This window comes from Drosophila subpulchrella, chromosome 3R (assembly GCF_014743375.2).
Source record: "Drosophila subpulchrella strain 33 F10 #4 breed RU33 chromosome 3R, RU_Dsub_v1.1 Primary Assembly, whole genome shotgun sequence".
In the NCBI taxonomy this organism is placed as follows: Eukaryota; Metazoa; Arthropoda; class Insecta; order Diptera; family Drosophilidae; genus Drosophila; species Drosophila subpulchrella.
In genome coordinates this window covers 7869420-7882033 of record NC_050609.1, presented here as the reverse complement: position 1 = coordinate 7882033, position 12614 = coordinate 7869420, and the positions used below count along the sequence as shown (strand labels likewise).

At 43.9% G+C, this 12614-nt stretch overlaps 3 protein-coding genes across 3 annotated transcripts; all 3 read right to left on the bottom strand.

Moving 5' to 3' along the window:
- Positions 1-1973: 1973 nt before the first annotated feature.
- Positions 1974-4211, bottom strand: LOC119550755 (dromyosuppressin). The gene is made up of 3 exons (XM_037859681.1): positions 4075-4211; positions 2675-2886; positions 1974-2568 (listed from the first exon to the last, which is right to left on the bottom strand). Exons 2-3 carry the CDS (start codon positions 2883-2885, stop codon positions 2477-2479), a joined length of 303 nt encoding a protein of 100 aa, XP_037715609.1. The 5' UTR covers position 2886; positions 4075-4211; the 3' UTR covers positions 1974-2476.
- Positions 4212-5718: 1507 nt separating this feature from the next.
- On the bottom strand, positions 5719-9050 carry LOC119553076 (acyl-CoA synthetase short-chain family member 3, mitochondrial). The gene is made up of 5 exons (XM_037863209.1): positions 8870-9050; positions 7203-8220; positions 6832-7142; positions 6622-6767; positions 5719-6328 (listed from the first exon to the last, which is right to left on the bottom strand). The coding sequence occupies exons 1-5, from the start codon at positions 8904-8906 to the stop codon at positions 5816-5818; spliced, it is 2025 nt and encodes a 674-aa protein (XP_037719137.1). The 5' UTR covers positions 8907-9050; the 3' UTR covers positions 5719-5815.
- A 122-nt stretch (positions 9051-9172) lies between these two features.
- Positions 9173-12522, bottom strand: LOC119553067 (exosome complex exonuclease RRP44). Its single transcript, XM_037863196.1, has 5 exons — positions 12071-12522; positions 11566-12010; positions 10427-11505; positions 9699-10367; positions 9173-9641 (listed from the first exon to the last, which is right to left on the bottom strand). Exons 1-5 carry the CDS (start codon positions 12448-12450, stop codon positions 9266-9268), a joined length of 2949 nt encoding a protein of 982 aa, XP_037719124.1. The 5' UTR covers positions 12451-12522; the 3' UTR covers positions 9173-9265.
- Positions 12523-12614: the final 92 nt, after the last annotated feature.

Sequence of the window (12614 nt, the reverse complement as noted above, 5' to 3'; positions counted from 1 at the left end):
ATGTTGAACTCACCACGTCAAATGTTGGAAATAATAACATTAATTATAATTGTCCGATAAAAATTATACAGTCGAATCTCTGTATTTTAAATGAGATTACAAAATAAGATTAAACTCAATTTTATAATGTTAAATAGCTGATGAGTTCTTCATATAAACAAGTTCGGCTCTTTTGCCGCATTTTCCATATAAATAGTAGCATTTAGATTTTTTTTACAGGAATGAAAAATCAAAGTTAAACAAAATGATAGCGTTTCAATGCTTATCAATTCTGAAGGAAACGAACTAAAAAGGATATGTCAATGGTGGTAAACTCAAAACATACAACACAAAAGACCAAGTAAAAATACAATGAAACCAAAGAGATTATGAATCTATGAAATATTTTGTTTTAAATGTTGCACTTTTATGTTAATTATATATTTTCGTTTATGTACAAAATGATTTTATTTGTTATAGTTAAGACGAATCAAATACCTTAATTCCAGTCTTATAAAGACAAAGCTATGATAATATAAAAACGAATATTTATTAAAAAGACTGAATGACATTTCAACGAGATTAAATCTCTATAGATCCAAGAAAGAACTGAAAACAAAATCAATAAATTATTACATAAAATTAATATGGGCCCCGATCCAAATCATATAATGCCTTAAGGAACTTTAGTTTTGAATTTCCTAATTATTTGTTTATTCAACAGTTAACTAATATTTTCTAAAAAGCTTATACAAATTTTGCCACCGAAAAAATGAGTTTGAAAGAAATACCCATTTTCCAATTAAAATGGAAAACAGACCGATTTATAAAATCAAAAAATTAAGGTACAAGCATAAAACAATATGTAAAAAGATCGGACAAAGGAAATCATTTGTAAATGGCATATATTTTTTAATTTACAAGCTTTGGCATTTTAAGAATATGCATAGAAATCAGATAACTGCATTATTTCACGTTTTTGTGTCAATTTGATTTACAATATTCTATTATTTGTTTAGTTTTTTATTGATTTAATAAAAACGTTAAAAATGGCAAACCTCATTTAATCCAAACATGCAATTAAATGGTAACTTTTAACTTTTTCAGCCAAAGCAAATTTTTGAAAATCAAAATATATCCCAATGGAACGAAAGAATCTGCGCACTGTGGAACCCATTGACCAAATATGCTTTCACAAAATATATTTCTTCTGGTTATCAGGAGCATACAGTGGAAAAAACGTTTGATGAAGTTTACTAAAACTTCAAGAAAAAAACAAGTGATAAAAAAATAAGACAAAGAAATATTTAAATTATACAATAAGATGCATATTTATTTTAAAAATCCAATGTACGTTATTAGACTAACAAAAGTTTTTACATAACTCCAGACGTTGTTTTTTGACGTTTATCAGTTAATAGGAAGTAATGAATAATCAGTAATTAAAATTGTTTGTTTTTAAAGTTAAAAAATCCATTAATAGATTTGCAGATAAAAAAAAAAGAGATTAATATTAAAATACAGATCGTATTTGTTTGAGTGACATCTTCACCAATTACAAAAATATAATAATTCTTAACCCAAATTACATTACAAGGAAACAATTTGAATTCTAAACTATTTTAGATAGTGTTCAGTCAAGGATAGACCAAGTCGAACCAAGTAATTTTTCAAGAGTATTTTGTCAGAAAGATTTTAAGTACAAGGAATCCTGAGAACCCCTAATAAACTGAAATGTACAAAATATATTGCACGCTTTTTATTCATTTTATGAAAAAAAAGGTCAAGGTAAGAGTTTTTAAATATTCCTATAAATAAATTTTAAAATTTAAATTAATAAACAAAATAGTAAGTAAAACAAAATTCTATAGAAGCCTTCAAAAGCTCGGATATCAATTGTTAACTCTTATAAATATTGATCTTAACTCTATGGTATCCCAATAAACCCTACTAAAAGTAAACCAATTTCAATTGCATTTTGTCATGCATTCACATATTGAGAGGAAAAGTTTGTCTTTATTAACATAAATATCAGAAATCATGGGTTGAATTCAAAAACATTTGTTGGTTATTTTATAATAGTGCTTCATGCTAGGGAAATATGTGAGAGATATTTTAACTGTAGCAAATACGTATTATTAGATTTAATAACATCAATAAAGTCCACAATGGGAAAAGAAAAACTTAAAATTGAATTAAAACCAAGGGAACAACTTTCAGAACGTTTCGGGGGTCTTTGAGTATGTACAAATATGTATTCGATTTTTTTATAGAAACATTTGACACATCGATTTGCTATTTAATGAACTAGAGAGCTTCCAATTGAGTAAAGTTCTGAGTTTCCATTGATTACGTTTACATAATTATGCTGAAAACGTCAAAATAGTGCTGTGCTTTGTGTTAACAGAAACGATTCCGCCGCTTGTGGTCAAGGTCCAGTGTCGTGGTCTTAAGTCGGGATCAAATGGGGTTGGTGGTTTCCTTTAAGCTAAAGTCCTTAACGACGCTTGCCGAACCGCAGGAAAACGTGATCAACATCCGTACGTTTGTTGTAGTTCTTCAAAAGGTCATCGGAGTTGGCCACCAAAGCTGGAATTTTAGATATTTATAATGTGAGATTGTAGTAATGAGGATATTACTGGCATTTTAATTGTAAAAGTGTATTATTGTTTTTGAAAATTCGATTCCAACTTACCAGATGCCTCATTGTTGATGTAGGACTTGAGGGCCGACGACAGTTGATCAGAGTTCTCCAGGGCCTGGCACACCTTACGGATGTGCGGAGGCATCTCCTCGACGATGCCGGTCTGGCACAGAGGAGGACCCTGGACGGCGGCTCCGGTACTGGACACGGCCAAGAGGACGATGGCCAGGCAGCAGGCGACAAGGAACTGAGCGAAGGACATGCTACAAGTGGGTTTGCAAGGAACAAGATTGACATCGTTAGCTGGTGTCGCTCTTATTAGATTATCGGCAGCAAAGGTTGCTCTGCAAGGACATCCTGGCTGCAGGGCGACTTAGCCTTATCCCTACACCTCCACCCACCACCCACCCAACCCCACTGATTTTGATTAAGTGTAACGATCTTAATGCTACGTGCCTGATTGCCACTCGCTGATGATGATGTCGTCGCCATGGCAAAGTATTATGCATAAATGGAGTTGTACTTGGTTTCAGGCTCGCGGCGGAGCTTCCATCGCAGCCAAGCAGGCGACTTAATGCTATCCTAATATATTTACGCGAAAGACAATTTGTTTCTATTAGCTGAGATGGCCTGAGCAACAAAGGCAATCTGTTCTGCGTCACAGCCCCTCGTCGGTGATTACGATGATGGAAGTGGAGGCAGCACTCATACGCCCCGTGTTGCAGTTGGCATGCAAACACCTGTGCGAACGTGTTGCTCCCGCATCTGTTTAGCTTAGGAAACGAACCCCAGAATTCGGGAGGAAGGCGGTGCCAAATGGGTGATGACCATGGGGCACGTTCCAAGGATCCAAACTGCTGTTGCTTGTTTAGGGCTCACGCATGCAAATCAATTGCATGTGTTTGCTCTCTAAACGGACACCTATTATTGTGTAACAGTTGGCAGGCCTTGAATATTTAAATGGACAAAAATCAAAAATTCCTATATTTTTAGCTTTAAAAATTAAGTCGTTTTATAATTTTTTCTAAAAAATACTGTCTAAAATAAATGAATTTATCAAGCGTCGCCGTTTTTTTAAGATTTAAGTTTTTCCAAATGAGTTAACTTAGGAAAATGAAATTGTCTTTCTTCTGAAGTCTTAAGAAATCTAAAATGTATATATTTTTTTAAAAAGATATACACTGCTAGAAATACAGCAAATCAATATTTTTTAAAGTTTTTAGCAAAAATATGAGTCTTAAAACTAAAAAATGCACTTGTTGGTTAAACTGATATATTTATCTCTATTTTAGGGGTAGTCTTAAACTTAATAGTTCTAAGAGTTTTCCAAGGTCTTAAGGATCTTAATATAACTTTCACATTTTCTAGGAATATCCTTATATTCACTTTAATCAGTTAACCTTCTCCAAAACTATCCAAAGCATTGAATGTCTCAAGACACAAGTACCCACCTGATGAGGGCTTTGAGTTTTTGGTGTTTCCACAAAAAGAGAACTTGAGTTATAAACTTGATAGTTTTTGTCACTGGGGCTCAGTTGCTGCTCCGTTTGCTGGACTTGTTGAACGCAAGCACTCGAATGATGTCCTGTCCAGCCAGGACATCCGCTTTTATTTACTTCCGCCGAGGACGAGCGCAGATGTCGCCGTGGCCTGTGATTGGCTGACGGGAAGTATACAGGCACACAGGAGCTGGGAATACGGGGGATGGGGGACCACATGTTGCGCTCCTTGCAGGATGCTTGGTGGGCGTGCTCAAACATCACTCATACGCCACCGACACCGACCAGAGCACGATGTGTGCACTTGGCAAACTTTCAACGGGAAGGGGAATGAAGCGAAACCCCCCAGTTGCCCAATATGTTTATCTATTATATAAGTTTATCAGCTCTTAATTATGTTGTAAAAGTGGTCGCCTTTATGATCAGTGGCCGGCAAACCATCACCTATTTATGGGTAGTTATAATCATTTATGGCCATCATCGAACGTTTACTCTCCAACCCACGGATCAACTTTAAGTCCCAACTTTAAAGCCCAAGTCCTGGTTACTGCATTCTGGTCCATTCGGATGCGTAAGCAGAGTAATCTTCGGTTTATGAGACTGGGATTTGCAGGCGAAGCGTTGCAATTAATTTGAATTTGTGCGTGTTTCGCATGCAAAATCTCTCCCTAAGAATTTCGACTGTGACGTCAGGCCCTCATCCTGTAGAGGGCCAACCCAGGATGCAGATAAAAACACGGCTAAGTCTGTGAAAATTCGAATTAACCCAGAAGAAAATCTAATTCGTTCGCCCTTTATGTCGTTAGCGTGACTAATGAAGCCAGAGGGAAGAAAAAGTAAAGAAAAACATGTCCATGTACTAACACTGAAATTTTACGACTATCTTATTAAAATAAAAATTTAGTTCTTAAAGGATCTGTTAAATATTTTATAAAGAAGTAGTGCTATGACAGAGACACCTAACAGACCAAACATTTTCCGTTTTTTGGTATCAATTCGATATAAATATAAATTCCCATTACTTTTATAAGAAAATATTGCAAAACTCTTTAAATACTTAAGTTTTACTTCCCGTTTTTTATTTAAGTTATTATAGTTAAATATTACAAGACGTCTTGAATATTTAAGTTTTCCTTTATCTGGATGCCCCTTAGATTCTCCCTGCTAAATGTAATGTTTTTGTCCCTAATTGAATAAGATAACATAAGATGCAGAGCTAATCAGTTTCGTACCGCCATATGCAGCACTTTTGACCATCCATCCCATATAAGCCCGTGTCCAAGAACCCACTAATTGGGTTACGGTTAGCTGCCATTCGCCGTCATCCTTGATGTGCAAAATCAGGCCAAATAATGCAATGCCAGTGCCATATGTAAGGGAGGGTTGGTTATACAGAAACCTACACTTGTTTTGCCCAACAATGTCTCGCGAAATTTGCACAAAATTTGAATAAACTGATTGAGTTTCAGTTGAACATATAGCACATACGTGAATAGTGTGTCAGTGCAGGCAGAATTGGATAGGCGAATAGGTCATTTCGATTAATATTTAAATTATGTTCGGCATTTTGCGGCCTACGCAAATAAACAGAGGAAAAACCCCAGCCAAACTTGCTTAAATTTTATTTTCATCTTTTTGGGAGTCGTACAAGCTAAGGAGAAAGTTGAGGATAGTTGAGGGTTGCTAGAACCCCTCAGTCGAGTAACTTGGCCACAATCGGTTCCGGAGCGGACATGGCATAGCCCAGTTGATTTAGGGCCCTCCGGATCTCGACGAAGACGCTGGCATCATCGATGGTCGCTGGGAGGACAACGCGCTCATTCCGGGCAAAATCCGCCATGGCCTTCCGCATCGTCTTTCCGGAACGAGTACGTGGCAGGCTATTCACGGAGGTGATCAGCCGGAAGGCGGCGATGGGGCCAACCACATCCCGGATCAGCTTGATGATCTCCGTGGATAGCTTGGCATCCGTCTTCTTGCAGCTCTCCACTGGAATGTACAGGCACAGCGGCACCTGGCCTTTGGTGGCCTCTGGAACCCCAAAAACAGCCACGTCCACCACGTCCGGATGACGGAGCACAGCGTCTTCCAGACTGGAGGTGGACAACCGATGGCCAGCCACATTTATCACATCATCGTCGCGGGCCGTCACAAAGATATACCCACGCTCGTCCTTGTAACCGGCATCCATGGTATCGTAATAGCCCTAAGTTTAAGGAATTTAGTTAATATGGTTCACTTGAAAAAGATTTTTAATTTGTATTATTAAATAAGAGCTTCAGGAATTTCAAAAATATTAAGTAGGGTGGAATTGAGTCAAATTTTAGAAAATTGCTATTCAAAAATCATCTGGGTTACTAAATTTAGGCAAAATGTGCCTAAGGTCTGCCATTCATATTAATTAAGGATTTGCTGCTTTAATATGAATCTTAGGTCTTAAGCTTTTGATATTAAAGATTTTTGTAGATCTATATAGTAAAAATTAATGGCACGACTCACGGGGAACTTTTGAAAGTACAGCTTGCGGAAGAGGTCTTCGTTTTTATAGAGGGTGGCCATATTTCCGGGTGGAAGGGGTAGCTTCAGAGCAATCCTGCCCAGTTCCGAGGTCTGCGCCTCGTTCCCATCCGGCTTCAGGATCTTGACTGCAAGAGAGATGTCCCAGGACTTAAATCCACACTTAGCCCAGCCATCTGGAGCATCACTCACCGTCGTAGCCCATGAGTGGGAGGCCTGTGGTATAGGCGGGTGGACTAAGGTTCTGGTTGAAGCCCAGGCAGGTGGCCGTCACCGCGGAGCCCGTCTCTGTCTGCCACCAGTGGTTGAGCACCGGCACCTTGAAGGTCCTCTCGATCCAGGACTTGGTCTCGTAGTCGCAATGCTCGCCGGCAATGAATATGGCGCGCAGGGACTTCATGGAGTACTGGCGTCCATAGCTTATGTCCGGATCGGCACGACGGATCACCCGGAAAGAGGTGGGCACTGAGAAGATTGAGCGCACCTGGTACTGGTCGATGATCCTGTCAGGTTAGTGGATAAATCAAGAGAGGTAAAGTATAGCATATTAGGTTCACACTCACCTGAAGTACTGACCCGGATCCGGGGTGCGATCAGGTTTGCCCTCGTACATCACACTGGTGGCTCCCAGGCAGAGTGGACCGTAGCAGATGTACGAGTGACCCACCACCCAGCCCATATCCGAGGCCGCCCACCAGGTGTCGCCAGGGCCAATCCCATAGAGATTTCGCAGCGTGTACATCAGGGCCACCAGATGGCCTCCGATGGTGCGGAGTACTCCTTTGGGCTTATCCGTCGTTCCGGAGGTGTACAGGATATACAACGGATCGTTGGCCTCGATGGGAACGCAGGCTATGGGCTGCTCACCCTCCGACATTTTCAGGACATCCGACCAGAGCACATCCGTCTGCGGATCCAGTTTGGTGGTGTCCGGCATAACATTGTCCCGCCGGAAGATGATATTCCGCTGCGGTGGCCGCCAACGCGACATGTTGATGGCCGAGTGCAGGATGTCCAGATAGGGCACCACCTTGCCCGGCTCCACGCCCACATTGGAGGCGATCACTAGCTTTGGCTCCACGTGCTCAATCCGCGAGCAGAGCTCCCGGGCGGCGAAACCACCGAAGACCACCGAGTGAATGGCGCCAAGGCGAACAATCGCCAACATGGCAATGATGGTCTCTGGGATTAGGGGCATGTAGATCACCACGCGATCGCCCTTGACCACCCCCATTTTGGCCAGACTTCCGGCCAGCAGGATGATCTGATCGTACAGCTCCTGGTAGGTCACCCTGCGCACCGTTCCCGTCAGCGGACTGTCGTGGATTAGGGCCACCTTGGCACCGCGGCCCGCCAGAATGTGCCGATCGATGGAGTTGTAGCAGGCATTCAGATAGCCCCCCACATACCACTTGGTAAAGGGCGGATTGCTGTTGTCCAGCACCTTCTGCCACGGTCGATCCCAGTCGAGCAGGTGGGCCTGCTCCTCCCAAAAGGCCACCGGATCCTGGACGCTCTGGCGATATGCCTCCAAGTACAGAGGATCGTGAGCCTCCACGGGCATGCCGTAAACGGATTCACCTAGGATAACAAGGAGTTTGGAGCGTCAGGTGACCATTCGTCCATGAGTTGATCGCCGCTTTAAATTAGGCTAGCAAACTAAATTACAACACTACCACGCAATATCACCTTACACCAAGACCAAACACCATCCAGTCGCATTGAATTTTAAATTTTCTAAATGCCGCGGTCACTCAACTGATTTCTATATACCCTGTACTACATATATGCACTCCTTATATACGGCTCAGCCAGACGCAGAGCATAATCTACACGTCATTTTCGCTGGTCGTTGGACCCTAAAGCCTCCGTCTTGCATAGTCTAATCGAAATCATTAATATTTAGTGCTAACGGTTTCGGCACATAACTAAACTCAAATTAATCACTACAAAGTCGCATAGAAAGTTCATTATTCAAATGAATAAACTTCACAATGAACTGAAAGGTTCCAAAGTATCTATTATATCATATATCATAACGTAGCGTTGCTATTAACATCTTTGTTAAAAACACATTATTTTAATATTCTCAGTTTTTGAATACGATGTATTCTGAAACTTTATTTTCGTGATGTAGATATACAAATGTCGTATTCCGATCATGCGATTACTTATTGAAAAGTGACGTTGCTTTCTACTTTTCTATATACTGTCACCATTCTTGACTTACAGCCTTCGTAATTCACTGCACTGGGACCGGGTTCCATTTTAATTCCTTATAGTTTTAGTTTATATATATTTAGTCCTTGTCTATAGTATAGACTCTATATAAATATTTATTGTGTGTCCCCCTATAAGTTTTTGGATCAAGCACAACCGTCGCACTGTAGTCGAAACTTTGCAATGGGTCTGGAGAATGTAGAACGCGAGTTGAAAACCAAAACCTTTAAGAAACACCCGATCAAAGGTTTGCTTTTGAAATTCTCCGAGATTGGGAGAGCCGGAACGGTGGAAAGTGGTTTACAAAAGAGAGTGGAATTATAAAAAACATTTCATTTGTACAAATGATTGCTGTTACATATTTTCTCAGCTTAGTCTAGTTAAACTTAGTTATAAATCCAAAGGACTACTTCTTTTTCTTATCCTTCTTGGTCTTCTTCGAGGGAGGGGGCGTGGCTACCGCCTGGCCATCAGTTTCATCGGTGGTCGTTTCCACACTGAAGCCCTTGATGTACGGCTTGACCAGCCGGAAGATCAGCTTCTCGTGCTGCACGTTGGTGGAATCCAGGCTAAGTCGAACGGTGACTGGGTCGAAGGAGTGGAACACTACGTTGCCGCAGCGCTGTGTATAATCCTCCTCGTTAAAGGTGAAGACGATCTCGCTCTTGGTGCGCTGCAGACCGTCCTTGCCATCCTTGTCGGACTTCAGATACAGGGTGCCTTCCAGACCGTACTTGGGGATCAGCACTTGCAGAGCGTTCTTGCGCACAAAAAGCACATATCTGGGAATGGATCATTTTTAATAAGAAAGAGTTCCATTAAAGATTTCGTTGACTTACCCTTCCTCATCCTCCTCCTTGCCACGGAAGAAGAGATGAGTGTTGAGGGCCACCGATGCGCGACCCGCGTACTGAGCCATCTTGTGGCGGTAGTTCAGGTTGTGGCAGATCTCCTCGTTTGCTTTCCGCTCCAACAGCTGGGCATAGGTGCCATCCGCGCCAATCGAGGCAGCCAGCAGGCGGTGAACCATGATGTCCGAGTAACGACGGATGGGCGAGGTGAAGTGTGTGTAGATGGGAGCGGCCAGGCCGTAGTGGAAGAACTCCTCTTTCTGCAGACTGCCGCTGATAAAGTACACCGCCTGCATCATGCAGCGTGTGGTGAGGATGCGGATCATAGTGTTGAAGTAGGGATTATCCGCCTTAACACACCTGTCCAGCGAGTGAGCCAACTCCAGGCCAGATTCGGTGTCCACCTGGAAACCCTGGTAGCGGGCGGCCTTGACCAGCGGATCGAAGTTGGAGGGCGGTGGTCGGGGATGTCGACGCAAAACTGCACACTCGGAGAATTCGTTCGCTATGTGCTGGGCCACTGTGATGTTGGCGAGCAACATGAACTCCTCCACCATGGAGTTGGTCTCACGCATCTGCTTGACCTCCACCTCAAGCGGTTCGTGTGTCTCGCTGTCCACCTGGAAGCGAATCTCCGGCGAGGCCAGGACCAGGGCACTGCAAGATTGGGATTGAGTGAAATTCGTGCGATAGAAGACTGGAGTATATGAACTTACCCACTATCCATGCGTCGCTTTTTCAGTATCTTGGCCAGCTTGTTAAGATTTCTTAAGGACTTTGCTAGTTCATTCTGTTGCGTGGAGTCGTCGATTATAACTTGTGCCTCCTCGTAAGTCATGGCTCGTTTGGACTTGATGACGCTCTTGTGGAAGCGTTTGGCCAGCACATTCGCCTCCTTGTCCAACTCCCATACGCATGAGAAGGCGAAGCGCTCGACGCCGCCGACCAGCGAACACAGGTTCGAGCTGAGTAACTCTGGCACCATGTCAATTCGTTTGCCTACCAGGTAAACAGTGGTTCCCCTGGCGCCTGCCTCCTTGTCCAGAGCGTTTCCTGGCCGGATGAAGTGACTTACATCGGCAATGTGGACACCCACTTCCAGGTTGCCATTGGGCAGCTCCCTGCAGTGCAGAGCATCATCGATATCCGTGCAGCCAGGCGGATCCACGGAACAGATGTAAAGGTCCCTCAGATCCACACGCTTGGCGTAGTCCTCCTCGGTAATTGTCCAAGGCATTTTCGGCAAGAAGCTGAGAACCTCGTCTGAGAACTTGCAGTGCGGCACATCGTGCTCCAGCAGAATCACCTCGTTCTCGGTGGCCATGTCCCCAAGCGGTCCCAGGGAGCGCACAAAGTGTCCATGTGGATAGCGCGAGTTCCGCGGCCAAGTGTCGATGGTCACGATGATGCGCTGGTTCTGCAGTTTGGCCGCCTGCCTTGTTTCGATGCGGATGCGAGGGATCTTCCGGTCGGCGGGCACAAAGATGTGCCGATTGGTGTCCTCTATCAAACTGGGCTGCAGAATGCCGCAGTACTGCCGCCACTTGCGACGCACAATGCCAACAATTCGTCCCGTGGGCGTGCGTTCAGCAGATGAGACTGCGGCCCGAACCTGCTTCAACATGTCCTTTTCATCCTCAGCCCTTTCCTCACTGGGCACTTCGTCTGCGTAGACGTTCTTCTCCTCCAGCACAATTTCACTTGGCGCAGACCACTCCTCCTCGGGCAGCAGCTCCACGGCTACCAAGTCGCCATCTACCGCTCGGTTGAGGGATTCGCGGCCTTGGATTAAGATCTATCAATTAGGGAGGTAAGTGCTTATAAGATGTACAATAGAAATATTTCTTTAACTTACGCCCTTTTCGTACTGCTCTACATTGACGCTGCCCTCTAAGTAATTTTCCCTGGAGGCCTGGAAGGCGCCCTGCAGCAGCTTCTTTTGGCGCAGTCCCTCGAGTAGCTCCTTCATGCTAAGATGCGCCGGATACTGGGGCAGACCCTTCTTCTCGTTCTCGAACGTTTTGTGCGACAGTTTGTCCAACAGAAGAGGGAAATCGTCGAGGGATTTCACATACTCCGCGGCAGAGGTCACCAGAATGCCCTCGGCCTCGGCCTTGGCGCGATTCCCAGCATCATCGGTGAGCAGGACAACCCGGGTGACAGCTTTCCCACTGCGATCGAACTCTTTGGAGGATTGCGAGGCTTGGAGATGATTGTCATACCACTTAGTGGCCAGGCGGATGGCCCGATCATTGCGATCGTTGGCGGTCTCATCCGGTTCGCGATCTGCATAGGTGTCCCTGGGGAAGAAAGGAATACATATTGTAGGACTATACTCTCTTCAAACTCCATAAACCTACTTGTGGTGCTCGTTGACGAACACATAGAAGTTCCTGGTGCGATCGTGGACGATCTCATTGAACCGCTTGTAGATGGAGGAGCTCTTGTGCTTGACCTCGTTCAGCACGGTGGTCAGGACGACCACGTTGCGCAGCACATCCTCCTCCAGCACGTCGATCTGGTCCAGAACCACATTGGTGTCCAAAACGAGGTAGTGCGGAAACTTGAAGAGACTGCTCTGGATCTCGTGCCGCGAGTCCAGGTGGTAGACCTCGTTCTGGAAGCACTGCCGGCACAGGTCGGAGCCACAGGCGATGTCGTCGCGCAGGTAGTGCTCCCGCACGATCTTCAGGATATTGCCGCGCTTGGTTTTACGCGTAAATTCACGTAAAGTTTGCATTTTGAAGAGAGTCGCTTTTGAATTGAATGCAGCTCCACATGTGTGCCGGAATTGGAATTGGGGGGCCTGTGCACGTTTAAAATACCCTAAGGCCTGTTCACACTGTAACCGCAAAAGCAACAGTCGCTATACAAAGAAACAAATTATAAATGTTTTATTAACTT